We start from the raw sequence: 27,476 nt of genomic DNA, 5'->3' as shown, positions 1-27,476 counted from the left end.
GGTAAAAAAAAATGATTTGATCTTTTTCTCCATCAACCAGGAATGAATTTTAGCACTTTCTTGAAGTATGAATGTAGGCAACAAATCACAATAATATTAGCCATATTGGGATTTTTCTCATCAAGAGAAATCACAACTATTTTCATATCATGTTACAGTTGTTACATCTCAAAAATCACCAAACTCTAATCTCTAGACTTGCCATTAAGCCTTGTGATATAATCTGTTATTAGTGATAGAAAGGGACCATAAAATGATTTTTTAAAAAAAGACAGTCTCATATGATTGATCTTCTTTGTCATACTACGTATTTTATTTTATGCGTGTAAGGCAGGAAGAACGTATCTCAAAATATGTAATTTTGAGAAAGGAGCCAGGTTTTCCAAAGTGACAAAAGAGTCCACATATGACTTGCCAAAGATTAAGACCCTGCCTGAGATCTTAGACTGCTTTTGTTCCTTGAGCCTAGGTTTATTTTGTTGTTTGTGTGTTTTTGTCTGTTTGATGAGATGGGAGGCAGGGTCTCAGTATGTAGCCAAGGCTGGCCTTAAACTGGAAGCCTCCTGCCTCATTTTACCAGGTACTTGGCTTAAAGGCATGAGCCACTATGCCTGGGTCCTGGTTGTGTGTCATTGTTTTGTTTTTCTTGAGACAGGATCTTACTAGGTAGCCAAATCTGGCCTGGACCTTTGCTACCCATCTGCCTCAGTGTGTCTCATTATGCCTGATGGGTTATCTCCAATCCAAGCCAGAATAAAAGTACAAAAGGGGCAGGTTTTATTGAAGCATCGAGGGAGGGGGAAGGGGAGAGCTGGCGGGGTGAGAGGGAGAATGAGGACAGGAGGAAGGGAAAGGAAGAGAAAGGGCAGAAAAAGGACAAGGAACCAAAATGTCTGGTTATATAGTGAAGGGCCTCTGGGAGAGAAGCTCCACCCCTCGGTGGAGGGCAGGGTATGGCAACCTGCCATCAGGTAAGAACTTTAACAATTCCTAGGCCTCTCGCGTTTCATTTCTGAGCCACAAAACTTGGCTTGTCTGGCATCGTAGTGTTATGACATTGGCCAGCTTCACCTCTGGGCCACGTGTCTTAATCTATCAAGGTAGGACTGCTGGCACTCCCACTGGCTGACATCAAGGCTTCAGCTTTTCCATTCTGCCAGCATGGGATTCCTGGGAAATTTTCAATTCTTTCAAGTCATAGGAATGGCGTCATGATTAGTAAATGTAAAGCATTTGAGATTAACTCATGGTCAGTCTAGCTAACTAGGTAGTGGCTATTAGCATCGTTGCTGCTTCATGTCAATGAGGTCATTAATATGTTTCATTTGCCTCCATTTTTTTTTTTTTTTTTTTTTTTTAGAAAAAGGAAAGTAAAACATAGAGAAACACAGTGATCAACTCAAGGGCATGAATCGCAAGAATGGCAGAAACTGAGTTGAAGGGCAAATCTGTGTAAACTTTAAGCCCGGTGGAGGTCACTTTTCACAACCGAGTGAGAGGAGGTCACTGCCCTCAGGTTGATGCTGGACATTGCCAATGAGCTCAGCTAAGAAAGAGGGAGCAACTAACTCCCTGGCAGTGTGAATGAATAAGTTAGGTTTTGCCTCCTGTCCTCAGGGTACCAATTAAAGAGAGAAGTAATAATGAAAAGCAGATAAAAGTGGTTTTCAGTGTGGCCACATGGAGAAGAGGAACGAATAAAGAGGCTCACTGACTCCCAAGTCCGTGTTTGGGGCTACAGATGTGGGGGTTAATCACTGACCCATTATATTCCAGGCACTGGTCTGCCCTTCAAGTTGGTCTGCGAAGTTGTCAGGAATCATCCTGAGAGTCGAGTTCCTCTGCTGGCTGACATCAAGGCTTCATTCAGCCTTTCCATTCTGCCAGCCTGGGATTCCTGGGAAATTTTCAATTCCTTTGGGTTCCATTGTTTCAGAAGTCTGCTAGCCGAAGGGAGGAGCATGAATCTGTTATTAGAATCTCCCTTCCCCTGCTTAGATGATTACAATTCTTATTGTCTCCCCTCTAGCTTTTTTTGGGGGGGGACCTCCCAGCCTCACGTGCACAACACCAGCCAGGTCTAAAGGGCCGGTCCTCCTTACAATAAACCATGTTCTCACGCTGCACAGACCCTGTAGCAATGAACTCATGTTGCAACCCAGAACACTCTTGTTCCTCAGAAGTGGAGCTGCAGCCTCAAGGTTCAATGAGGCCAGGAGTACAGGGCAAGAAGGAACTCTTGGCTGTTTGGGAGCAGAGGTGGTTTCCTGAAGGAAGTAACCTTGGAACTAAGCAGATTGCCACTGGAATGGAGCCAAGAACGTTTGTGACTCCTACCCTTTCCCCCTTTCCCTTTTTCCTCTTTCCCCCTTTCTCTCTCCCCCTTCCTTTCCTTCCCTCCCTCTTCAGAAGGTTCTCATTATAGTGGTGCAGGTTGGTCTTGAACTCTTGGGTTCAAACAATCCCCCAGCCTCCGCTTCCCACGTAAGACTGTAGGGCTGTGTCATTGCACCCGGAATGTTTGCATTTTTGAGACAAAAAAGTGAGGTGTTCAAAGGCCCAGAAGCATAAAAGGGCGTGGTGTGTAAAAAAAGTGATTCCACATGTCTAGAGATATGACAGACTAGAAGGAAGGAATGTGGCTGGGCAGATGAGTGGGCGTAAATGGCAGACTCTGGCCCAGGAGTCTTCCTTTCCAGGAGAGATATTGAGGATGAGGTTTGTAAGTTCAGAGCAGCAAGTGTGTACACACACACACACACACACACACACACACACACACTGAAACATTACCTCAGATGCATAGGAAGTGGGTTGATTAGTAGGAGCAGATATTAGAGTTTGGTTAGAGCAGCAAGGAAGCACAGCAATAGTCTAGGGGAGAGATGATGAGAGGCTGAACTGAAGGAATGGAGAATTTGGACTGGTTAGATTGTCTGGCTTATTCCATATCCCAGCCAGGTTTCATTTATGTACTGTGAAGTGGAAAGAGAGAGGAACTGCAGGGGAACTGACCCTCCTTGTTTCAGCTGTGTGTGGGTCCTGTGAGATAAGCCCTTCCCCTAAGCCATGGCCTGCACTTCACACATTCCATTTTCACCTTCCTCATAGTAACAGCCAGGGCCCCATGATGCAGTCCACACCCTTCTCCCAACCCCCATTAGGAGGGCTGCTGCGGTAAGGGGCCCCTGTTTAGTATGTGGCAGGCAGGAAGGGAAGGGGGTGCGGGGAACAGGTCAGGGCCTGTTCACTGTCAAAGGAAATATCCACCCCCTTAAGCCTTTAAGAAACTGTTTACTTCCAAGTAGATCCACTGTTACCAAGGCAACTTGAGAACTCCGGGCTTTGTGTTTCTGCCCAGGGTCCCTGGGGAGAGATGGCCTGCTGAGCTTTCCCTAGTCTAGGCAAGATGCAGGACCTGCTAACTGGAGGTCCTTGTATAGGGGTAGTCTCACCTCACTCCTTAGGTGCTTATCCCCCAGGTGGAGCCCACACTACCCCCTTCCTGAACCCCATAAGCCAGTTTTGGCCATGAAGGGCACAGGCTTCACATCAGTGGGTCCAACTTCTCCAAGATAAATGTCTGCACCCACCCTATGGATTCCCCTGCTTAGAATCTGAGGCAGGTGTCAGGGAGGGGTCAGCTCATCCCAGACCATGGTACATGCTGAGGAATCATTGTTCTGTTCCATCTATTTCTCAACTTTGTGCTATATATTAGAACCATGTCTCTGGCCTGGTGCTTGCTTTGGAAGTTTTATGGGAAGCCTTGGAGGAAACTGGCCAATAAATGTCATCTGAGCTACTCAGTCTCCACAGCTAGACTGGCATTAGAATTGCCTAGGAAGCTTTTCAGCAATAGGAATCCCAGATACTGATTCAGCGGGTGGTATAGGCAGAGATTAAGAGCACAGGTTCTCGATGTCACACTGTTGGGGTGACCTGGAGCCAGTTGTGTGAAGTTTTGGATCTCAGTTTCTTCCCTTAAAGATCATTTAAAGGACAGAAGGAGTAAACAAAGGGACAGTCAAGCCAGTAGCATAGGCAGCAGAATCCTCTCTGTCTTCCTCCATCTCTTGGTTAGAGGGTTTGGGGAAACCTTGTGATCCTTTTCATCCTTCTACTCCTCCTTCCATTCTGCTAGTCTGGCATTTCCCTATTCCTGGCATGCAAAAAAGGCTGCTGTGAGGTGTAATCTTATGTTGGGTGCCCAGGATCCCAGGTGGGGGCTGTCTATCTTTGGGTGGCAACCCAGCAAAGCAGTGGTGTCTTTCTACACCCTGCCTACTTCTTCAAGCCATATCTCTCACACTCAGGCATTTGTGAGGCACAAGGGGTTGTTTTCTTTTCCTAAACCCTGATTTCACTTTCAGTTTCCACATTGGCATCCTCTAGTCCCCTAACCTTCTTGACATCTAGAGGTATCCTTAGCAGCTACTCCTAGCTCTCCCACCAGAGGCTTATTTATACACCTGCTTTTTCAATTATGGACCAAAGTGCTGCTGATATTCTGCTGTGTCCCATGCCATGAACTGCTTCTGCGAATTAAACAATGACTAAACAAGCAAAGAAGGTGTGGCCGAAGAGAGGATGGCGTTGATGACAGGTCTGCAAGCCCACAGGGCTGGCACACAGTTGACCCTTTTTCTTCCTGTCCTTCACCTGCTCTTATTAGTCTTTACACAAACTGATCCAATTGCTTTGGCCTGCAAGATCATGAGCAATCTCAGGGCTAATGGGCACCCTGTCTGACCCCCTAAATCCCTAAAAGAAGTCCTTGTCCTCACTCTTCAGCTCACAGCCTGTAATAGCTCCTTCCTTCCCCAGAACGGACAATGAGCCACGTACTCAGCATCACCAATGGGACAGCCTTGATCCTGGGTTTCTCTGCAGAACAGAACTACCACCTGTCTGGTCCCCCCAAAGCCTCCAAGATACAGTCTACTTGATCCAGAGCCCCCCATCAGATCTAAGATTCCTGATACTTGGGTTCCTCAGTTCTAAAAAGAGACAACATTGCCTGCCTAGGTTATAGCAATGAAATGCTTGGTAAAATGGCTTTCTTCCCTTTCTTCTTCTCAAGGGGTCAAGACTAACATTCTTCTGTAACTAGGACTGTCTCTCCCCTGGAATCCTGGGAGGAGGCGGAACAGAGCAGTATCAGGAGACAGGCCTACCTTGTAAGACCAAAAGCGTCAGTGAGCTGGTCTGGGAGATGCATACCAACAACTCCAGGATTGTAAAGAAGCCACTCACTGTCACCTATAAGGCAGTGGCTTCTAAGCCTGTACTTACCTTGAAGAGGTGAGACTAACAACCTGCTGCCCAGGGTACTTATCAGGATGAAGGATAATGGTAGAACCTCGGTGACTAGCCCCGCACTCAAAAGTAATAGGGGTTCAACGGGGGAACATGTTTTAACCCATGTCTGAGAAAGCTGAGCGAGTCCTAGAATCGGGGGAGGAGGGCAAGAGTTTTTTTCTGGCTCCACAGTCCATGAGAAAGAAGCAGAGAGGTCTTGGCCCTACTTGGCCTGCTCTGGGAATTTGGTTCCAGTTAGTTCACTGGAGTCCCATGGCACCATCTAGTGGAAGTGGAAGGGCCCTCCCTCTCCACCCTGCCTGCCTTTACTCCTTCCTTCCAGTACTGCTTGTAGTTACTGGACCTTCTTTTCCTCAAGGATGCCACGGCTTCAGGCTAGCACAGATCAGCTAAGGTGCCTGAGAAGTAAGGACCACAGGTCCCCATCTATATTCAGTAACACAGACAGATGCAATCTTTACACGCCCTTTATGGTTTGGTTGGGTTTTGTTTTATTGAGGAGAGAAAGCTTTAGCATACAGAACAATTTATCTCCACAACACAGTAATACAACGGTAATAGTACTAACAGTAACCACATTTGTTTCTCGGGAGCCTTTTGGTGTCCTTGAGCTAGCCTCCTACCCTGCATGCATCCTCCCCACTCTCCAACCCCTCAACCGGAGAAGGCCCACTCCTATAGTTGTCACATCACAACAAATGTTAACGATCTGGGAAAGCAGGGAAAAGGTTCAAGTTCAAGTCCCCTCTGGCCCCCAGAGGCCCACAAGCTAGTTTACTGCTCATCTGTGCTCTCCCCCTGGCTGGGGCTACAAAGTGTTCAGAATAAGAACCACCACGGGGCCGGGCAAAGCCTGTGCCAAGGGGGTTTTTGGAATTGGAGGTACATGCCGCCTGCTTTTGGCACACAGGCAGCACGACCAGCATGCTGACATCAGCAGACAGGGTCCATAGCCTTGGAGAATAGTGTTTCCCTTTTGGAGCTCCTGCCTGAGGAAATCAGCTGAAAAACAGACACAAAACAGGGTCTTCACACAGTTCTTTAGTCTTGCTCTGCTGGATAGGGGCAAACCAAAGAACTGGAATATCTAACAACTCAGGACAGTGAAACGACTCTGCACCACACAGATGACAGCCATTTCGGTCCTGCTGCTGACCCTCCAGCAGGATGACCTCAGGTTTGAGAAAATCCTGTGAGGGCCCACTAGAGAGAAATAAACTAATGCTGCTTCTGTGGGGCGAGATTCTGAAGGTTTGCAAGGGGCCTATTTTGTCCTTGAGGTGTCCTCTGCTTCCCAGATTTTCCATAGGGACTAAATGTTAACTCTTCTCTTTGGGGCAAACTCTTTTACATTGTAAAAGGTAGCAACAGGTTAGAGGAACCCTAGTCCACTGATCTTCAGGCTAAGAAACAAAAGTGATAAGCAAAAAAAAGCCCCTTAACTCTTGCTGATGAATAGAGATCTCACCCTAAACTAGTCTGAGGACTGTTTTTGTCTAGGACTCCTCTTCCTTGGGTTTCTTCTTCTGATCTCAGGTTCAAATTCTAGGCCTGGGTCCTCATCTTCATACTCCAGTGAGGAAGAGATTCCATTTTAATTCCCACTGGCCATAGACACGTGGGCTGTACTTTGCCCAGCTGCAAGGCACTGCACAACAAATTCGGTATCCACAGACAAGTCGGGCCAGCAGTGAATTGGGCTTCCATTGTGTGGTCAGAACTGCTATAACACATATTGTTTTCACTGCAGAAGCCGCGAAACTCAAGATGAACAGCAGGCCTCTTTCTAGGGGGCACCTGATTTTGTCCCCAAAAAGTCCCTGGAATGTGTAGGAGGTAGTCAGTCACCCGTTAAGCCACATTGGCTAACTGAAGTTCAACAACAGGCCTGGGAGGGATTGACCCTTCCTGTGAGAGTCGTGGAGGTGTTGGGCAGCAGCACTACAGTGAGTACAGTCTCTGGAGAGCCAGCCCTGTTTTCTCCTTTCAGCACAGACAGCACCTTAGAGTCAGCGGGACTTAAAGAGCAGAGCAGCAAGGCCACCCCCAAAACTCTGAGACGAGTATCCTCAGAGGCCTCTAGCTGGGACTGCATCCCAAAGCCTAGCTGGGGAAAGGGCCCTAAAGCAAGATTCACTCTTTAGGACATCAAATTGAGTTATGGCTTTGCTGCCACCTCTGCCTCCCTCTGCCCCCAATACCAATATTCTAGGGGAAAAAAAAATGGCCAAAGCCTGTTCATGGCTGCTGGTGCAAGAGTCCAAGGGAAGGTAAACCACAGTGCTGAAAGTGAAGTCAGTTTGCCACCATCAGCCAAAGAGAATAACTCTCAGTCAAGCTGTCCATTAGCACATGTGGTTTGGCACACTCTCACTGCACTAGGTGCAAGTTCCCCCTTCCAGCCCTTCCGCGTCTCACCCTGCTCATTGTCTAGTCAGTGGCCTCAGTGGCATCCATAGTTAGACCGCTGATGGGGGCAGATCAATGAGGCATGAGATGAAGTCCTCTTGAACCAGTCAGGATAAAACTGTAGAACACAGGGCAAAGAAAAACAGGAGAGGCAAAGATTGGGGACAACTGAAGGAGAAGATAGAGGTGACCAGTGCATTTCTAAGAACAGGCCCAGACAAATTGCTTTCCAACTAATCTGAGGATTGAGCAGAGTCCATGGCAGGGGGGCTGTGAGTACTGCCCTCTCCTTTCCTAAATGGCCTTGGTTGGCACATTTCACTCTCTGGTTGTAGTTTCAAAACAGTCTGTGATCCTGTGGGTCTTCTTTGAAAAGGTTCTTCCAGTCTGGAGCTTTCTCAAGGGCTGGTCAGTAGATGGGGCACATACAGCGGCAATAGCAAGGGCAAGGGATGCAGTAGAAGGGTGTGTTCCCTGTGGCCAAATCATCCCAGCATTCACACTCGAGTTTGGCCTTGAATAGCGCGGTGCCCCCCCCCCATCTAGGAGTGAGGCAGCCTAACACCGAGGGACATCTTCGTATTTGGTGTTGCCTTAAGCGACCTGCATGGCGGATCCGTGATGGTGAGCTGTAGACATGAGGATTGGTACCCGGGAGGCCCTCCAGAAGTGAGACTCGATTCTGATTCCTCCCTCTGCTACAATGTGCTATGGAAGGTGATACACCCAGGTTAATTCTCAGCATGGGGATAGCCTATTGCAGAGCTAATGGGCTGGGTTGAAGTGTCAACAAGGACGGGCTCGACCATCTCCATCAGCTCTCCATGTAGGCTATGATGGTGGGCAGCAAGCACATGCATGTGGTCATGCACATACACATGCTCATGCTGGGTCTCCTCCCTTCCTCCCTCCTGTCCTGGTTCCAAGACCCTAACCTCAGCTTCATCTTCCTCTTCATACTTATTTTCATCACCATCCTCATTTTTTTTCATCTCCCTCTTCTACCTCCTCTTTCTCATCCTCCTCTTCATCCTAATCCCCATCATCATCTTTCTCATCCTCCATCCCTTCTTCCTCTTTCCTCATCTCCTCCTCTTCCCCCCCCCCCCCCCATCTCCTGTGAGAAAGCCATCATGCACTTCCTCGGGTGCTTAAGATAAAGCCTGTGCCTTCCTGCCTCTTCACCCTCATCCTCATTCTCACTGTAGCACTCTACTCCTTCATTTTCATCCTTATTAGGAATTAGAACAAAAGAGCAGAAGCTATTTTGAACCCCATGGAGTGAGATTGCCTTGGGGACTTGCACTTTCCTTTCTATTGCCATACACTCAAGAATCAGCTCATCCAGGTCTGCCATTTCAGTTGACCATAAGATTTCCTTTCGGAAAACTTCTGACAAGCCTTTGAGGAATTGGTTTTGGAGGCGACAGTCATCCCAAGACATGAACTGAGCCAAGAACTGAAAAACATCTGCATAGCTGCCCAGGGTACAGTCTCCCTGCTTGAGCTTGAGGATGGCCTTTTTAGCCACGCATGAGGGGATGGGGCCGCGTGAGGGGATGGGGCCACAGAATTCCTTATGGATTTCATCCAGGAAGCGCGGGAAGTTGATATGCAAGGAGCCTCCTTCCTGGGTGACTGATCTAGCCCAGTCTCTCGCTTCCCCTGTGAAAAAGGAAACCACAAAGGCCACCCATTCGGGCCTCCAGGGAAGTGAGCCTCATGATCGGCTATGAGTCTCTAGCTGCATAAGAAATTCAGCCAGGTAGACTGGGTTGGTTGCCTGAAAAGGGTTTAATGTTTGGCTGCTCCAGTGGTGGCGGAAGGGCCCCTAAGAGTGGCAACTTTGACGTTGGTGAGTGCAGCTCCGGCAGGGACAGACTGGGTGACAGAGGAGGGTCAATGGACCCGTTGGAGTTGGCATGGTCCTGGACCACATTAATCAAAGACATACTCGGGATCTGTGCATGGAGGAGGCCAGCACAGGAAAGGTACCTCTGGAGTGGGACCCGTCTCATGGAGTAGGAACTCAAAGTTGTCCTCTGCAAGGACCAGCACTATGGGCACCGGCCAGTGGATGTAGCTCGAGACATTGCCTCGCAAGGAATTAACCTCGGCCAAGGCTCTGCCGAGCTGCAGGGCCTAGATGGGCATTCTCTCTTCGAAGGGCATTTAACTCCTCTCTCGGGGCCACATTTGCCAAGCGGAGGCTATTTAAGATTTCCTGCCGCTTCTGACATCTTGACTAGTTCCCGGGGCTTTGAATGTCTGGCAGTTGCGGGTAGGGAGTTATGGAGACTGCAGAAGGAGGCAGAAAAGGGTAGGTGGGCGTGAGGAGAGAGCGAAGTGCAGCAACAGGGAGACTAGGCACAAGTGAGCCAGGAGTACACCGACAGGGGTTCGTCCGGGACTGTTACCTTGTGGCAGGGGTTGGAGAGGATGACAGCACGGGACCTAGAGGCAGGTCCTGGAGGCAGCAGGCACAGAACACTGGCAATGGTGATGCGGACAGACACAAATAGAGTAGGAGGGAAGGATCTGTCGAGGAAAAATCTTGCAGGCAGCAATCCCTCGCCCTTTAAAGGCAGCCCTTCACGGCCCCCCGCAGGGGCTGACCTTCGGGAACTTAGGGAGCCCACTGGCTCCCGTGGCTGCGCTCTCACTCACTCTCTCCTTCCTTAGCTGCAGCTAACTCGGGTCGGGAAAATGCGACAGCGGCTGCCCATTCGAGGTCGTCATGGCGACAGCCAGTGAATGTGTTCCTCTCCTCGGGCAGGCCACCGAGTGTAGAGGAACTACTTCGCGAGGCGCAGCTTAATCTCCAGAGCCTGTTGCAAGGTACTGCAAGGGAGTGGGGCTGCCTAGAGGCGGCTGTGCAGCAGGAGGGAGGCAAAGAAGAAACCCTGAACAGCAAGGAAGAAAGAAAGAAAGAAGAGAGAAAGAAAGAGAAAGAAAGAAAGAAAGAAAGAAAGAAAGAAAGAAAGAAAGAAAGAAAGAAAGAAAGAAAGAAAGAAAGAAAGAAAGAGGAAGTGAGAAAGAGAGAAAGAGAAAGAAAGAAAGAAAAAGAAAGAAAGAAAGAGAAAGAGAAAAGAAAGAAAGCAGTTCCAAACCATTTCTCTTTTCACCTTCCAGACTGATGATGCTAACTAAGACTCTGTTTCCAGCGCTGTTGCACTCTCCCTCCCTTTTTCATCCAGTAGTCCATAAAGGGGGAAAGGATACAGGCTGAGGTGGGGCAGTGGGTCTAGCAGTTCACAGAGAAGGGAGTGGGAGACTCCCTCCATGGGGACCCACATTCCCTCCAGCCATCCTGTTGTCCTATCACCCGTGCTTGGGATTCTGGCACCAGAAAACAAAGGGGATATCTGTAGCGTCTCCTAACCTGGACTCCTCACACTCTGCTCTTATCATAACCTCCCAGCCACAATGAGCTTCTCCATAGAAATCACATCCCCAAGCTGAAGGGGTAGCTCAGTGGTGACAGGTGCCAAAGATTCCATGTCCAGCACCACACACATTTTTAAAAAAGCCACTTCTTATTACCTTTGAGTTTCTCTTACTACTCGAGATTTTCAGAAATACTGGACACAGGGTTGGACTAAGAGGTGCCTAATGGATATTAAATGTACAAAAGGCCCTGTGTTCAGCTACCATACAGGGGGGAAAAGAGTGAATGTGCTATTACCACAAGCAGAATTAGGACCAGTAAACAGAAACTCAGAGAGACAATTCCACCTCCAGACAAACAAAACAAAACAAGCAAACAAACAAAACCTTTCTGACATGCCCAGGAGCCATAGCCAAGAAAGGAGTGCTCTTTAGGCATCTGCCCTGAGACTGAAAAGTCACCTGGAAGGGCTTCTGAAGAAGAGAGATTCTGAGCCCAGAGAAGGAGCTTTATGACAGAGAATCAGCCCTGAGAGCAAGCCCCAGTACCAGATTCGAAGTCTGTTCAAATACACACAGATCCCCGAGATTTGTTCTGAGCTGTCACATTCTGTATTTCATCCAAGCCTTTGCTTTGGTCAACCTCATTCAAATCTTACACATACTTATTTCCTCATTGTTATTCATGAACTTTGCTGTCTTCTATGCCAACACCTTCAGTTTCCTTACTTTTAGCTTCCCTAGACCTGACTCCATCTACAGTGGAACCAGACCTAGAAAATATCAAGTATGAGTCCTTGCAGACAGGTATGGTGGCACAAGCCTGTAATCCTAGCACTCAAGAGACTGAGGCAGAAGTCTCTTGAGTTCTGAAGTCAGCCTGGGCTACGTACGTGCAAAACTTTATCTCAAAGAAAACTTAAAGTTTTTGCAATCCAAGATAGTTCCAGACTGGATTTCTTAGTGTGGATCTCTTCTTGCTTCATGCACAGTGTTCTTTGGTAACACTGCAGAACACCTGAAGAGATGCAGAGCCTCAGAGAATGAAATGTTTAGCAAAGGCAGTCTACATCCTGAGTTTTGGCTCCTGGTTGAGTGTTTAAGGTGGGGACCACTTAGAAAGGGCATGGTCCCCAAAACAGCTCAGCTTGGATTTACTGGCTTTCTTTCCTCCTCTGCACTCATGATCCCAGGAACCAAACCGTTTTTCCATTTCTGAATCCAGTAGTCAGAAAATAGCTCAAAGAAACAATTGAAGTCAGACTGGGCAGCTTAGGGCAGAATCTGGCTTGTGGTACCCCCCAAGCCTGGCACTTGGCTGAGGCCCCCTAGAGTGTGTCTCCACTATGCTGTTTTTCAGAAGACTATGAGGAACAGTATTCAGAGGCCAGACTTCTGGGGCAGACCTTCCGCTCTTCTGATGAGGCCCCTGAGCCTACTCCCAGCCCAAGGCCCCAGTCTGACAAGCGTCTGGAGTTTGTATTGATGGTGAGTTGCTTCTTCCCCAACGTGGGAGAGCCAGTGTGCACCCACTGACAGGGGGTCTTATGTGACCCCCCCCCACTGGATGCTGCTCTTAATCACTGCTCACTAGCAGGGCTGCTGTGAAGGCTCACTGGGAAGGGTCCTGCACTGCAGGTGCCTAGCCAGGCAGCCCGTACATGCTTTCCTGCCTTCAAGAGGACGCCTCCAACCTTCCTGCCTAAGCAGCCATCCTATGGGCGCCAGCTCTCCACCACTCAGAAGCACACCCTTTCCGTCACCCTCTCTCCCAACAGCCTACAAAACGACAACTGAGAGAGGATGAGACCACGACCCAGGGTGTGAGGGCCCCAGAGGTCTGCCTGAGCCTGTCTACTGCCAACAAGCCAACTGCCTGGGATGGCCCCTTCCCTCTACCCATCCTAAAGGAGAAGCACTGGCTTCAGCCCTGCTCCATGCAGTCTGACCTTGTGCCCATCAACATTTCTGGTAGAGTTCCTTAGCACCCACTGTCTGCTTCCCTTCATGCGAACAGCCCATCCTCTCCAGATGCACTGGGTACTGGGGAGGGAGGGCCGCTCCATCTGCTACTGGCTTGCTCTGCACTGTCCAGGCCGTGACTTCCCAGGGAGTGGGGGCTTGCTGAAGAGGGGGCTGTGGCTGCCCTTCCCTCACCCCTATCTGCACCGCCAGTATAACTGATACCGTGTAATATTGAACAAAGGTTTCTTTACAGGATGTGCCAAAAGTTTTCTGCACTTGGTTGTTTTTTTTTTTTGTTTTTTGGTTTTTTTTGACTTTAAGTGGAAACAAAGTCCGTGAGTTTTGTTTGTTTTAGGTAAAGATAATGTTATAAAGCCAAAGCTGGATTTGGAATGTGCTGATAATAGACAGGAGAGGGAAATTCGAGTACATGTGTTTTAATTGTAGGGCAACACGGGAAGGGGACACAAAGGGCACAGAGGAAAAAGAAAGAAAGACCAAAGGGGAATTCAGGATGACCTTGAGAGTAGTGGGGAAATGTTTACATTTGTCTCAGCTTCTCTTCCCATTGCTTTGAGAAGACACCCTGACAAAAGCAACTTAAGGGAAAAGAGAGTAGATACTGGTCCACTGTTCAAGGAGCAGTTCCTCAAAGGCAGCTGGTCACATGGTGTCCACAGACAAGAAGCAGAAGACAATGAATGCTTGCTGCTGCTCAGTTCCTTTTCTCCACCTGTAGGGTCCACAATCCCCTGCCCAAGGAATGGTGCCATCCAAAGTTAAACTGGGTTTTCTTATATAAGTTGAATCAAGTTATCCCCACAGGCACACCCAAAGGCACATCTCCCAGGTGGTTCTGGGTTCTGCCACGTTGATAACATTATCTCAGTCTCCAGATTAGGGCCACAAGTAACTTCTTACAAGTAGCTTCCTACTCCAGGAGCCTAATAAAACCAAAACCTCAATAATCTGAAGGGACTCAGAGGCAGGCAGATGACTGTGAGTTCAAGGCCAGCCTGGTCTACAAAGGGAGTCCAGGACAGCCAGGGCTACACAGAGAAACCGTGTCTCAAAAAAACACCACGTGTCTCAAAAAACCACCACTACCACCACAATAATAATAATTATTATTATTGTTATATAATTATGTTATATATTATACATATTATTATAATTATATAATATTATAGGGTTGTTATTATTATTATTATTATTATTATTATTATTATTATTATTATAAAATCTGAAGGGACAAGAGGAAGCCTGGGAGCTAGCATAGCCCCTGTTGTGTTGAGAAAAGTTGGTGAAGTCAATGAGGACAGCTCTGTCTCTGTGTGGTAATGCTCCCTGGGTTCATCCATTGCCCCTAGAGTCATCTTGAGAAAGAGAGGCAGGAAGTCGAACTCATGTCCTAGAGAATTTTGCCAATGGAAGTGAACCGTGATGGGAGACTCACAAAGCAATACTGATATCCTTGGTCTAAATGGCTGTCTCCCTTTCAAGCTGTTTTGAGTTTCTCCTGTGGAGCCATTTACTGGGAAGGGACTACAGCAGTGTGACTAGAAGGTGAAGGTCTGCTAAACCAGCTACAAAGTGAAAGACAGGGAGCTGAACTGCCTTTCTAGCCCCATGGACCACCTCACCCTGACTTTTCAGCCAACAAATTTCCAAAACTAAAGGCTAACCCAGCACTTTAAGAGAATTACATGGGGCACAGTTGACACAAACTGCCAATTTTGGTAATATGCGGTCAAGTAGCTATATGACAGGCTATCAAAATGTTGCTTTCTAAATGTTGGGGTCAGGAGAACAGCTTCTTGGAGATACCATCTTCACCTGGCCCCTGTGAAGACTTTGAGAAAAGACCACAGTCAGTCTAGGCATGATGACGCATACTCATAACTGCAGCAGTTTGGAGGCCGAAGCAGGGTGATGAGGTCAAGTCCAGGCTGGATAACCAAACAAGTCCTTTGCTCACAAAAGCAATGCCCGTGGAGTACAAATGCATCTCAGTGGTAGAGTATTTGCCTTGAATATAGAAGGCTCTGGGTTCTGTCTCCAGCAGCACAGGAGAAACATTATGAGCACAATTAAATACCATCTAGCCTCCGTCTATCACTCCTCAAGCAGTGATGCTCACCCCCAGCTATACATCTGGCCAGGACTCCTAGGCAAAACTTCTACTCAGGTTCTTCTCCCAGAAAGTTTGGATGTTCTGGAGTTCAAGTCATGGAATTTCAAAAGCTACCCAGTTTATTTCATTATGGACCCAGAGTTGAAAAATACTGTCCCAGTAAATCTTAGAAGTACAGGTGAGCTGGGTGTAGTCTGTAAAACCGTGTGTGTGTGTGTGTGTGTGTGTGTGTGTGTGTGTGTGTGTTTGTGTGTGTGTGTGTGTGCGTGTGTGTGTGTGTGTGTGTGTGTGTGTGTGTGTGTGTGTCCAGCACCAAATTGGGAGGGATGGGGAAGAAGTGCCGCCTGCCTGGATGCTACTCATGCTCATTTCTGCTGCCATCATCCCTCCTCTCTACCTCAGACCAGTTTCCACTGCACTGTAAACAGAACCCAGGATGCACCCAAGTATCTTTATTTTGACTACAGGGCAGCAGTTTGATAGACATGCAAGTTTTCGACACTCATTGTTTAACACAGAGACAGCCGTGAACCCCAAGTCCACCCTGAGGCGGAGGCGGACCATTATTGGATTCTCTAACTTTTCTCAGCGAGACCAAGGTGACCCCAATACAGTTGATTCCCTCCAACCTTTTCTCCACTTCCCACTACTCCTTGTCATGCAAGTGGCAGGTGACAGTAGGGAACCGAAATAATTCTGGGGAGAGAGACTTTGAATATCCTAAAAAGCCAATGTGGTAATTAATGGTAACCAAGGGCTCTTGGCGAGACCAGAAAAATTGGGTATGGAGAGCAGGTATCTGAGGCTAATGAAACCACAATGTTATTGTTTTCCATTACAAATGTAATGTAATTTAGGGATGACGTATACACTTTTAATCCCAGCACTCAGTAGCAGAGGCAGGAGGATTGTCTCGAGTTTAAGGCCAGTTTGGTCTTCATGAGTTCTAAGCCAGAGAAGGACTATATAAAATGAGGTCTTGTCTCCAAAAAAAAAAAAATGTACTGTTACCATATATTCCAAATTTAGTCAAATAATTAGAAGTGGGGAATCACCCACCCCCTCAAACTGTAATCATGTGTTGACCCAATATGGTCAACTGTAGAAAACAAAACTATTTGTGTAGTCTGCCCATCATGTACCTGGGATATAGTCAACATTCAACAAATGCTGGCTATTATGAATTATTATGTTGGTAAAGTAGCAATAATAGTAATGTTATAACAGTCACAGCTCTGGATATGTGAAAACTTCTGGAGATTGGGCTACCTTGTTGTCACCTCTGTGAATTCTCTTAAGTCTTTTTTTTGTTCAAAGGTTAAAAGTGACAGATGCAAGAAATACAGCATTCTGTCAAACTTCATATGGACTCCTGGGGCTGTGAACCACATGAAACTGTGGTTTTTAGTCGGTTTAGAAGCTCCTGCTCCAACCCCAGGAACCCAGGGAGAATGTATGGGGGAATCCTGAGGTAGTCCTATGTGACACTTGTACTCTGAAAAGAGTCATCAAAGCTGGAAAGCCTTTGGCAGCCATATGGCCAATTCAAGGGTACCCTGTGACTCACTGTGTGGTTATGGGCAGGAACCCAACTTCTCCCGGCATCCTCATTGGTGAAAAGAACCAAGGAATTCTGACAAGGCTGTTGGCAAATGCTGCCTGGCACAAAGTTGATATTCTTGTCACAAAACAGCTGATGGGAGGTGAGGGTCCTTTGCTGTACCACTAACATGTATTTTCCATCTCCAGGTCACAGCAACAGCCCCATAGGCAGCCTGGCCCACTCTGCCACCTCAGACATCAGGCCTGGCCACTCAGCTCCACACGTTGTTCAAGGGAGAGTTGCTGTTGGGCAGGATACTCGGTTCCCAAGTCTCACCTCACCAGGACTGAGACACTCTTCCAGTGAACCCGGAGACCCTCACCAGGCACACAGTGGCCCAGACCCTCCTGGCATGGAGAGCATGGCAGTGGTGTACAGCGTTCCCAGTTCTTGCAATGGACCAGCAGAATCAACATCCTCCACTTCCTGGAAGGGAGATGCTTTCATGTACATGACTCCAAGCGCCAGTAGCCAGGGCAATCAAGTCAGTAAAAATGGAAAAAACCCTTCCTCGGGGAATTCTTGGGTCTCTTTGAACACACTCCCGCCTCTGGTCCCTAAGGAGACAGCTGCTCTCTTTGTCACCCGTGATAATCCAGCAGGATGCACTGGGCTACCCAGCTACTCTGAGCACCCCACTCAACGAAGACAAATACCGGAAAGACCTCCCAAGATTGGCCTTCTTGCTCACGGTACCTCAAGGCTGGAAACAGGCCCAGGTGGGACCAACAGGTTCCGGGAGCGGTCACTGTCTGTGCCCACAGACTCAGGTGTCATCTCAGTGGACTATGATGAAGAACAGAAAGCCAGTGAGGCCCGTATCCTGCCTTATACCAGTACAAGCTCTGAAGGCAGTAACAGTACTGACAACATTGCAGCCCTCAGCACTGAGCAGGAGGCACGGCACAGAAGGCAAAGGTCCAAAAGTATTTCACTCAAGAAGGCCAAAAAGAAGCCCTCTCCACCCATGCGAAGCGTCTCACTAGTCAAAGATGAGCCAGTTCTCCAACCAGAAGGTGAATTAGTGCTTCCCAAGGACCAGAGGCCCAGGAGCCTTTGCCTCTCCTTGGAACACCAGGGCCACCACCCAGATGCTCAAGGTCACCCACCTGGGCCAACACTCAAAGATCCGGAAGGTACGCAGTTCTCTCACCACTGGTATCTTACTGACTGGAAGTCTGGTGATACCTACCAATCCTTGTCCAGCTCCAGCACTGCCACTGGCACCACAGTCATTGAGTGCACTCAAGTTCAGGGAAGTTCAGAGTCTCTGGCCTCCCCTTCCACCTCCAGAGCGACAACACCCTCCCAGCTCTCCATTGAGGTGGAAGCCAGGGAAGTAGCTTCCCCCGGGAGGCCCACTGGACTAATGTCCCCTTCCAGTGGCTATTCCAGCCAGTCAGAGACACCCACACCCACTGTCTCCATGTCTTTGACCCTGGGCCACTTACCCCCTCCAAGTACCACTGTCCGAGTACGTCCAGTGGTACCAGAAAGGAAGTCATCACTGCCCCCAACATCACCAATGGAGAAAATCTGCAAGTCACGGTTGTCATTTGACCTACCATTGACCTCGTCAACCACCCTGGATCTGTCAGGGATGAGTATCTCCATCCGCAGCAAAACCAAGGTGAGCCGCCATCACTCTGAAACCAATTTTGGAGCCAAACTGGCACAGAAAACTAGTCCAAACCAGCCAATCATGCCCATGGTTACTCAGTCTGACCTCCGTTCTGTTCGCCTGAGGTCAGTCAGCAAGTCTGAGCCAGAAGATGACATTGAGAGCCCAGATTACACCGAGGAACCTGGAATGGAGGAAGTCTTCACCTTGCCAGAGAGAAAAGTGAAACCTCCCATAGCCGAGAAGCCGCCACTGGCCCGAAGGCCTCCAAGTTTGGTCCACAGGCCTCCGTCTCTCCCTGGGGAGTATCCACTAACTTCTCCTACTATGGCTATGACACCTAGGGGCTCTGGTACACACATGAAGCAGCTCCCCCAAGACAGCTACACAGTGTTTCGGAAACCAAAGTCACCCAGCTTCCCCGGTGGCAGGAGCCCCGGAGACTCAGCAGCATCCTCTACCCTTGTCTTCACACCTCTTGCCAGTTCCTCTGGTGCTTTCTTCTCAGGAACACAGCAACCTCCCCAGGCCAGTGTAGAAGAAGGGGGACCCAAGGTGAAAGCCTTGCCTGAAAGAATCAACCTCCAGAGCCAAGAAGAAGCTGAGAAAAAGACGAGCAAGATTCCACCTCCAGTACCAAAAAAGCCCAGTGTGCTCTACCTGCCTCTCACCTCCCCTGTAGCTCAAATGGATGCCTGCGTGGCAGAACCAAGGCTGCCTTTCAGCCCCATCATCACCTTGGAGGAAGATGCCAAGTGTCCCTCCACTGGTGATGACCTGAAGCCACCTGGTAAAAGGATGACTTCGGCTCTTTGCGTTGACAGTGAAAAGGAGACCACCACTTCAGGTTAGTAAACTTTTTTTCTTTTTTTTTTTTTTTTTTGCCTTTTCCTTTCTTCAGTTGAAGGAGGGATGAGGGTAAGGCTGAAGTTCAGAGTCAAAGCAAATGCCCCAGTATGACCAAATCAGTAGGGGACGCATCTAGAGGGTTTGGGCTAACTCTGAAAAGGAACTGTGGGTTGGTCCCTACTGTCCTGGGGGACAGGACTGACCCAGGACAGATCTGCAAGGCTAAGTAAGTCTGGGCAATCTACTCTTAACTCAGGCACTATGACAGAAAAATCAGATGGTTAGCACACTGGGACTTCCAGACCCCATCTGTCCAGCCAGGCACACAGCCCCTGACTTAAGAGTCCATCTCATGAGACAGTAGTTTTCTTTGGTCACACTAAATTTATATTAATGCACAGGACACAGTACTGTACAAGACCAAGTTCCAGCCTCCCAGAAGGCTTGCATGATTCTGAAATGATGTGCTGTGTTATTACCTGCACCCTTTTTCAGTGTCTCCCAGAAGAAAGGGCACAATCATCCTTAGATGGTTCGATTCTAACTCTACCTGGACCCATAAGACCACGAGAGTTAATGATTTTACTTTTGGGTTGATGTTGCTTCTGTGTCTCTTTTGTTGTAAGGTACACACAACACATATTTTAACCACTTCCAGGGGGCAGGTAGGCCACAGGTTGAGTATCTTCCACTATCACTCTCTGCCTTATTTTTTGAGACAGAGTTTCTTACAGATCCCAGAGCATATTTAATGGCTAGAATGGTTAGCTGCCAAGCTCTGGACATCCACCTGTCTCCACACAACCAGATCTGGATCACTAGGATCACAGAATGGTGTCTGGCTTTTAGATGAATGCCAGGGATCTGAACTCAGGTCTTCATGCTTGCATGGAAGCTGCTTTCCCAACTGAGCCACCTTCATAGCTCCAACCTCTCCTCTTTTGAGACAGAATTTCACTGTGTTACCTTGGTTGGCCTGAAAGTCACAATTCTACCTCAGCTTCCCAAGTGCTACGTTTGTAGGTGTGAGTCTCCATCCTTGGGTTAATTACAGCCTCTTTACCTATGCAGTTCATTAGCATTTAAGAACATTTATCTTGAGTTACCATCTCCAGAGTGTCATTTGTCTTGCAAAAATGAAGGTCTATACCCTTGAAACAACTGTCTCTCTCTCTCCTCCTCACCTGCTGCCCTGTCAACCACAGTTCACTTTTCAGGTTTATGGATTTGACTGCTCTGGATGCTGAGTGGAATCATAGATTTGGTGTCTTTTTTGTCACTTGCTTATTTTTATTAATGTCCTCAAGGCTCAACTATGTTTCTCATCATTTTCAAACTTTAATACTGAGCACCACAAATCTCCTGACCTTCTTTAAGCTGATTTAGACTTTCAGTGTAAGCTAATCACTGTGACAAAAGCAAGTGAGCATGTCAAAGCCAAGGGTTATTTTCAAATGCGCTTCCTCTGACTCCACAGGCTCCCTCAGATTCAAACAGGTTCCAACCCCTCCCCCCCCCCCGACCGGGTGAGCATAATTGCTTTACCCTGCTCTCAGTATCTTGAGTCTTTTAATTATGTATTTATAACAAGGAGGGCAGGAATATAGCTCAGTGCCAGAGAGCTTATCTACTGTGTGCAAGGTCCTGAGTCCCATCCCCAGCACTAATTTTGGTTGAAATGAGTAAGAAAACAAGAACATGCTTAAAGCACCCATTTTAATGAAAAGCATGCATGAGAATAGGGATCCGGGCCAGTCTTCACCATGCGGGCACTGAAAGGCTTGGGACTAAATCATTAGCCTTCTGAACTTTAGGTTCCTCCTCGAAAACCGGAGACATCAAAAGTCTCTGCCCTGCTGTCCTTCCAGAGTCATTTTGAACATCAAGCCAAATAATGAAACTGCATGTGTTTTGTCCTATCATGGTCAAAGTCATTCCTTTTCGTTCTCATGCCTAGGGAGACCTGGCGAACCAAGTACTGAAGAGAAGAGTTTAATCAGTGATAAAACAGCCGAATGGATTGCAGAGGAGGAGGATGACGTGTTTGTAGCTTCTCGAACAACTGAAGACTTATTCACTGTGATACACAGGTCAGGATCATTTTCCTTCATTGTAATTGCAATTGCTGTCCCCTTTTCTACTTGAACAAAAACTGCTGCCTCTGAGCAGCCATTAGAATCACAACTGGAGATTGAGTCCAGGTACCTACATATGTGAGCACAGTCTGGGACCTCACATCTCAAATTCACTGATGTCTTTGGGTGAAGTGGTGGAGGGGAGGACAGGTGCTGAGAGAGCCCTCCGGTCTCCTAGCAACTGCTTGGCCTATTGTGTCTCCATCTGCTCCCTCACAGTTCTGTCTGCATTTAGAGACATTTAACCCTTCACAGAATTCCTTGTACCAGAGAATTCTATCTCAAGGTGATATGGAGCACTGGACAGTATATGAGAGGAGGGACTTGAGCAGAGGGGGAACAGAGGTAGACATAGGAGCATGAGGCAGTGGCTTGGTGGTGAGGTACCTGGGTCTGTGAGTCCAGTTTCTGGAGTGGACCACCAGTTCAAATCAAACCAATTTCAAACCTCTGGCTGTCTTGATTCAGTCACTGAGCTACTGGCCTTCTCTCTCTCTCTCTCTCTCTCTCTCTCTCTTATTTGCTTTACATCCTTGTTGTAGCCCCATCTTTCCTCCTCTCCCAGCCCTACCCTCTCTCCCTCCCCTTCCCCTTTTCCTCAGAAAAGAGGAGCTCCCTTCCCCATCCACCCCAGCTCATCAAGTTGCATCAGGACTGAGCATGTCCTTCATCTCTCCCGGTGGCATGGCTAGGCACTCCTGCCACGGGAAAGTGATCAAAAAGCTGGCAAGTGAGTCTGTGTTCAATGCAGTCCCCACTTCCCTAACCAGAGGACCCACATGAGGCCTAAGCTATCCATCAGCTACATCTTTGTTGGGGGCCTACGTCCAGTTCATGCATGGTGCTTGGTTGATGCTTCAGTCTCAGCAAGCCCCTCTGGGCCCTGGTTAATTGGCTCTGTTGGTCTTACTGTGGAGCTTATATCCAGGTCCTTTTCTCTTTCTTCCTACTTTTCCACAAGACACCCTTCGTGTCACCCAACGTTCAGCTGTGAGTCTTGGCATCTGTTTTTTGAGATGCTGCTGGGTAGTGCCTCTAGAGGACAACTCTGACAGGCTCCTGTGTTAAAGTTTAGCAGAGTGTCATTCATAGTGTAAGAAGTTGGCACTCTCTGATAGGGTGGGTCTTTGCTTGGGCCAGGCATTGCTTGGGCATTCCCTTACTCTCTGCTCTATCTGTTCTATCTTTATCCCTGCACATCTTGTAGGCAGAGTAAATTTTGGGTTGAAGTTTTTGTGAGTTGAAGTTTTGTGAGTGGGTTGGTGTTCCCCTCCCTCTGCTAGGAGACTATTCTTGGACTTGACTCTTTTAAGTTTTGTTCTTGATCTCAGAAAACTACTAAGGACTGAACCTGTAGCATAGGGCAAGTGACTCCAGTTGTGAGCATTGAAAGAACAGAGGGCCCTACAAGGACCTGGGGAGCTAAGGGATGAGGACTAGCCCATCAGCCCAAGGCTGTCATATGCATGTCCTTGAACACATCCCTAGCTGGTAATGCATCAAAGCTTTGCCAGCTTTCTTCTCCCTGGGTTCCCTGAATTCGCTCAAGCCAGTCTTTCTCTCATTTAGGTCCAAAAGAAAGCTACTGGGCTGGAAAGAACCTGGGGAGGGCTTCACGGGAAGCAGACCCAGCTCCCATTCACCAGTGAAGAGTACAGCTGATTCTCCCACCGGTGAGTCCACCGCTGCCACAGGGCCAAGTGGCAGTGCCTGTCTCGACGCTGGCAGGAATGATGATTTCAAGGCCTTGCTCCAGAAGAAGGGAAGTAAGGCTACTCCCAGGACCCGCCCCTCAGCGGCTGAGCTGCTGAAGACCACCAACCCTCTGGCTCGAAGAATTATTGCACAGTTCTCAAAAGATTATGAACCCACTGACAACCCTAGTACCTAAAGCCTGCTTCTTACTTACTAGACCTGAATAGAGAAGGGGGAAGACAGAGGGCTTTAGAAAGGGATCAACCACAGAAATGACAAAAGAATCTATGTCTTTGATGTTAACTCATACTCTGGACAGCAGAGAGGCCAACACAATGCAACTGAGCTCAACGGGCACTTAGATAGGCTTCAGATCGTCTGCATTACATGCCTCCATCCTTGCCATGACTGAACATTGGAGTCTTTCTTATTGTCTCCCAGCGCTGTGCACTAAGAGATCCTCAGATCTGAGAACACATGTGCCACCTTCTCAACGTCCTGGCTGCTTTGTCCATTGGCTCCTATCACTGAGGGGCATGCTGGGAGAACAGATTGGGGATTTCCAAACCAGGGCTGGGGACAGAGGATGCCAATTCCACTGCTGATTGTCTACTCTCCTGGGGAGGCCTTGATGGCCTTATGTGAAGACACAGAAAGACACCGAGGCCTCCTCAACCACAGTGTGACTTTCCTCCAGAGCAAGTTCTGCAGGTGTGCACTAATTTCGGCATGGGGTTGATTGGATGGCTTTTGTGGTGCAAAATATGAATGTGGCTCTTCCAAAACTTCATGCCTTTTTCAGTTTGATTGTCTATGCGGAGATCAGGGTGATGAGTTTTAATAAACTTCTAGGACCTCCCCCCACCCCAATTAGCTAGAAAAGATATGGCTTTGGCTGAAGCCAGCTCAGCAAAAACGAATGGGACCTTTGTTCACTCACACCTAGCCAAGGTAATTTGCATGTGCGCCTCGAGGTCTTTCGAGTGCCTGTCAACATGGGTAGCCAGGATCAGTGCCCAGCTCATGCTGTATACGCTAAGAACTCTCATTTCACTCGCATGTAGCATTCATTAGAGAAAATCATTAGGTAAAAAAATGTGGCATCATCAGAGGCCCCGGGAGTAGAAAGCATGAGTCTCTTACCCCACATCATTTGATTCAGATTGTGCTTTCTGTGGTTGTTTGGGTTTTGTTTTAAGGAAATTTGACTCCGTTTCAAAAATTGGGAACCTGTAGACTTAAAAAGGCTTCTCAAAATAAAAAAAGCAGCCTTGCTATGGCCCAGAATACAAAAGGGCTACTTTTTTTGCCATTTAGGTACTATTATTTGGCCAACTTTCAGTTAGCCATGGTGGGGGAGAGCAGAGCAGCTAGGATAAATAGAATCCTGAAAGAGTTGCAAAACAATCGTAATTACCCCTTCCCTTCCAAAGCCAATAGGCACTGGCTGTTCTTGTCAACTCAATTTTGTAAGCAGAGCAAGAGCTCCTGGTTGTCATGCACCTGGTTTCTGAGGAGCCGGGGACAAGATAGGCAAAGCACTGAGCAGAGAACTTGCTGGCCAGTGCTGGGAAGCTTATTGTCTTCTGGTGTCAAGGGGCCAAAAGGAAATGAACCAGTATATGCTTTGCAAAAAAAAAAAAAAGTTCCCTGGCCTCTTCGTCCTGCACCCCCTGCCCTACCAGATTCCTTGCTCAGTCTCTTGGAAGAAGCAGTAAGAGGGCCAGAGACAATCGGATCTTCATTTTGATAGGGCATTACTTCCTACCAACGAGAAGCAAGCTCTTAGTTCAACTGCCCATACTCCAACAAGACAACGTTGCTGAAAGGAACTAAACTAGGTACTGAGAAGACTCAGTCTTCTGGCATAGAAGCCCTGGGCAGAGATCCTTGGTTGGCTTGGTCTAGTTCTGAATTCTCAACAAGTGAAAATAGAGCAAGATCACCAACACTCTCGCAACTAGCATGTCTCTCAGATTTAGAAAGAAGCCACCGAAATAATAGTTCATGGAACTCTAGTTGTTTTGAAAGTGTTTATAACATTTTACATGAAGATCTTAACCCAGTTTCATAAGTTTTGCCTGAATTTAAACAAGAGTCAGGAAGGAATGTGGTATACACAGTTTTTAATCCCAGCACCTGGGAGATGGAGGCAGGCAGATTTCTGTGTGTTTGAGGCCAGCCTGATCTACATAGTTAGTTACAGGACATCTGGGGCTAAATGGTAAGACAGAGACTTCAGTATTGGTGTTGGTTTATATATAAGTATCACACCTGACCTGAACTGAGAATTCCAAAAGACAGAGGCACTTTTCCTCTGTAGAGAAATGAAGGAGTGGCGTGGACTGCCCACACTTCCTGTTTATCAGAAACAAAAGGCTCCCTGAGTCTGCTCCTCAGAACCATTGTGAATTGTTGAATGCTAAAGTATGAGCCTATAGGACTCTGTACAGGGCTTGCTACTTTTGCTGATTTTTTTTTTTAGAAGTGTCTTGTTTGTTCCTTCTCATGGGTTTTGCCTCTCCCCTTGCCTTGCTACCTCTGAAAGTGTCCCCCAAAAGATTGTAATTATAAGCTGAATGCTTAGACCGCTTGAGGTTGTTTTCAGTTACCCGAAGCCTTGCTTTCCTCTGCAAAACTCTGTGTGCCTGGGATGTTCAGAACGTTTCTCCATCACTACGACCCTCGGAAGCCCATTAGCACAAGAGGGCGTGGGGCAGAGACTTTACAGTTAGGGAAAACGCTTAGGACTGGGGCTCTTCATTCAGTGTTTGCAGGAAGTGGACCTAGTCTTAAACTACCAACAAGATTATTTTAAAAAAATCTACTAGTTGATTACCACAACACCAAGCATCTTTCTAATACTTAACCTTTCTCCTGTCCTTAACATCATAAACACCAACTCTCTTCCCTGGGTATAATGTGTGCTGCCTGTGAGGCTGGGAAGGTGGGCTTGCTCCCAGAATCATCTCTACAGATGAGTTGGAGGGAAAGAAAATTGGCCCCAGTTAGTCAGCCCCTCTTTTAAGCTTCTCCTATCCCTTGTTTCCCTCCAACTCTAACCCTTAGTGGCAGGTGGCTCTGTTAGAGTAGCCTCGGTATAGTCAAGGGTTGGGGAGAGCCCCCACCCCAAGATGCAGGTAATGCTTTGCACTTGGTGGAGATATATCTGTGGTTCAAACAAGAGTGGTGGAGAGCAGGCTAGTCTTACTACAAAGGCTGACTTTTCCTATGGTTCCTCCCTTTGCCTGTATTCCTGGCCCACCTGGGCCTCCCACCTGGCTCCAAATTGTCCTTCGGTCTTAGCACCCATGGGCTGCACCCGTACCAACAAAGGAGTCAAGGCCACAGGCAGCCAATCCATTCATATTAGCTTCCTGACCGCAAGGTTAAGGTTCCCCCAACAAGCATTCTGCCTGACAGCTGCTTTATCCAGACAACACAGATCCAGTTGATGTCCCTGTGTACTTGTCACTCTGAGCAGATCTACCCACGCACCTGCCCCCTTCCTCACCTCTGAACCAGTCAGGAAAAAGACTAGCTATCTTATCACTCAGTGCTTATTGCTCACTGCTTCCGCCCTCTGTGTTCGCCAAGTCCGTGGCACAATGGTGAGCTTTTCCTTTGCTATGATTTGCCAGGGCCAAGACTAGGGTGAGGCGACTGGGGAGACGCCCACTCTCAAGGCCCCACCAGTGCCTTACCCTTGCCACGGCCCTGCGATTTGCACTCTGTAAAGTAGTATCAGTTGCTCTTTTTCTGAGTGTAGTTCTGATTTGGGGGCAGGTTTTGCGCCAAATGTTTCCTTGCTGTTTTTCCATTTGTTGCCAGAAGCCTTTGTATGCCTAAGCAGTAAAGAATCTGAAGTATTATCACAAACATTTCTAAATAGCCTGCTCCAGCTGGTGAGTTAGCACCCAGTCCAGGAAGAACACTGAAGGCCAGTGCCCTTCACCAGTCAGTTGGAGGTCTGCCCCTGTGACCTTCTGTTTGTTCTTTCTGCTTCGTTCTCCCTCCTCAGAATCCTTGTGGCCCAGCACCGATTCTCCTCAGTGCCTCCTACTTTGTTCTCCTCCTAAGAAAAAACATGCTCTCAGGAAAGGGATTAATCCATTTGCTTTGCGACTGGGAGGCTTAATGCTACCTTTTCCCGAGGGTTGCTTGCATTTGAACAGGGGAACAGCCTTAAGCCAAAGGAATGAAGTTCTTGCAGAATGTTAGGCATCAACTAGTCGCACAAGTTATTTTTTACCATGGAAAGACCAGACTCCCTGACAGCTGGCTCCAGAGTATAGAAAATACAGTTTTCTCCTGAAATCATTGTAGTTAGTTGCTGATGGTCAATTATCTAGATAA

General features: G+C 47.9%; 2 protein-coding genes across 2 annotated transcripts in view; one reads left to right on the top strand and one right to left on the bottom strand.

The window, feature by feature from the left end:
• Window positions 1-23,615, top strand: part of Nhsl2 (NHS like 2) — a 253,156-nt gene extending 229,541 nt beyond the window's left edge. Inside the window, exons 2-8 of the mRNA XM_055608022.1 lie at window positions 10,414-10,569; window positions 12,479-12,606; window positions 12,897-13,089; window positions 15,685-15,816; window positions 16,967-19,288; window positions 21,248-21,380; window positions 22,995-23,615. Of these exons, the coding sequence (XP_055463997.1) occupies window positions 10,414-10,569; window positions 12,479-12,606; window positions 12,897-13,089; window positions 15,685-15,816; window positions 16,967-19,288; window positions 21,248-21,380; window positions 22,995-23,316 (3,386 nt within the window). The 3' untranslated portion in view covers window positions 23,317-23,615. The remainder of the gene's footprint in view (window positions 1-10,413; window positions 10,570-12,478; window positions 12,607-12,896; window positions 13,090-15,684; window positions 15,817-16,966; window positions 19,289-21,247; window positions 21,381-22,994) is intronic.
• Rtl5 (retrotransposon Gag like 5) lies at window positions 8,229-10,384 on the bottom strand. Its single transcript, XM_055608023.1, is given in 11 exon segments — window positions 8,229-8,270; window positions 8,273-8,464; window positions 8,466-8,718; window positions 8,720-8,841; window positions 8,843-9,432; window positions 9,435-9,466; window positions 9,468-9,511; window positions 9,513-9,678; window positions 9,680-9,870; window positions 9,872-9,949; window positions 9,951-10,384. Coding segments are annotated over 11 exon segments (1,731 nt in total). The 5' UTR covers window positions 9,972-10,384.
• Window positions 23,616-27,476: the final 3,861 nt, after the last annotated feature.

Source organism: Psammomys obesus, unplaced genomic scaffold (genome assembly GCF_907164565.1).
Source record: "Psammomys obesus unplaced genomic scaffold, mPsaObe1.curated_primary_1811, whole genome shotgun sequence".
Lineage (NCBI taxonomy): Eukaryota > Metazoa > Chordata > Mammalia > Rodentia > Muridae > Psammomys > Psammomys obesus.
This window is presented reverse-complemented; position numbering and strand designations above follow the sequence as displayed.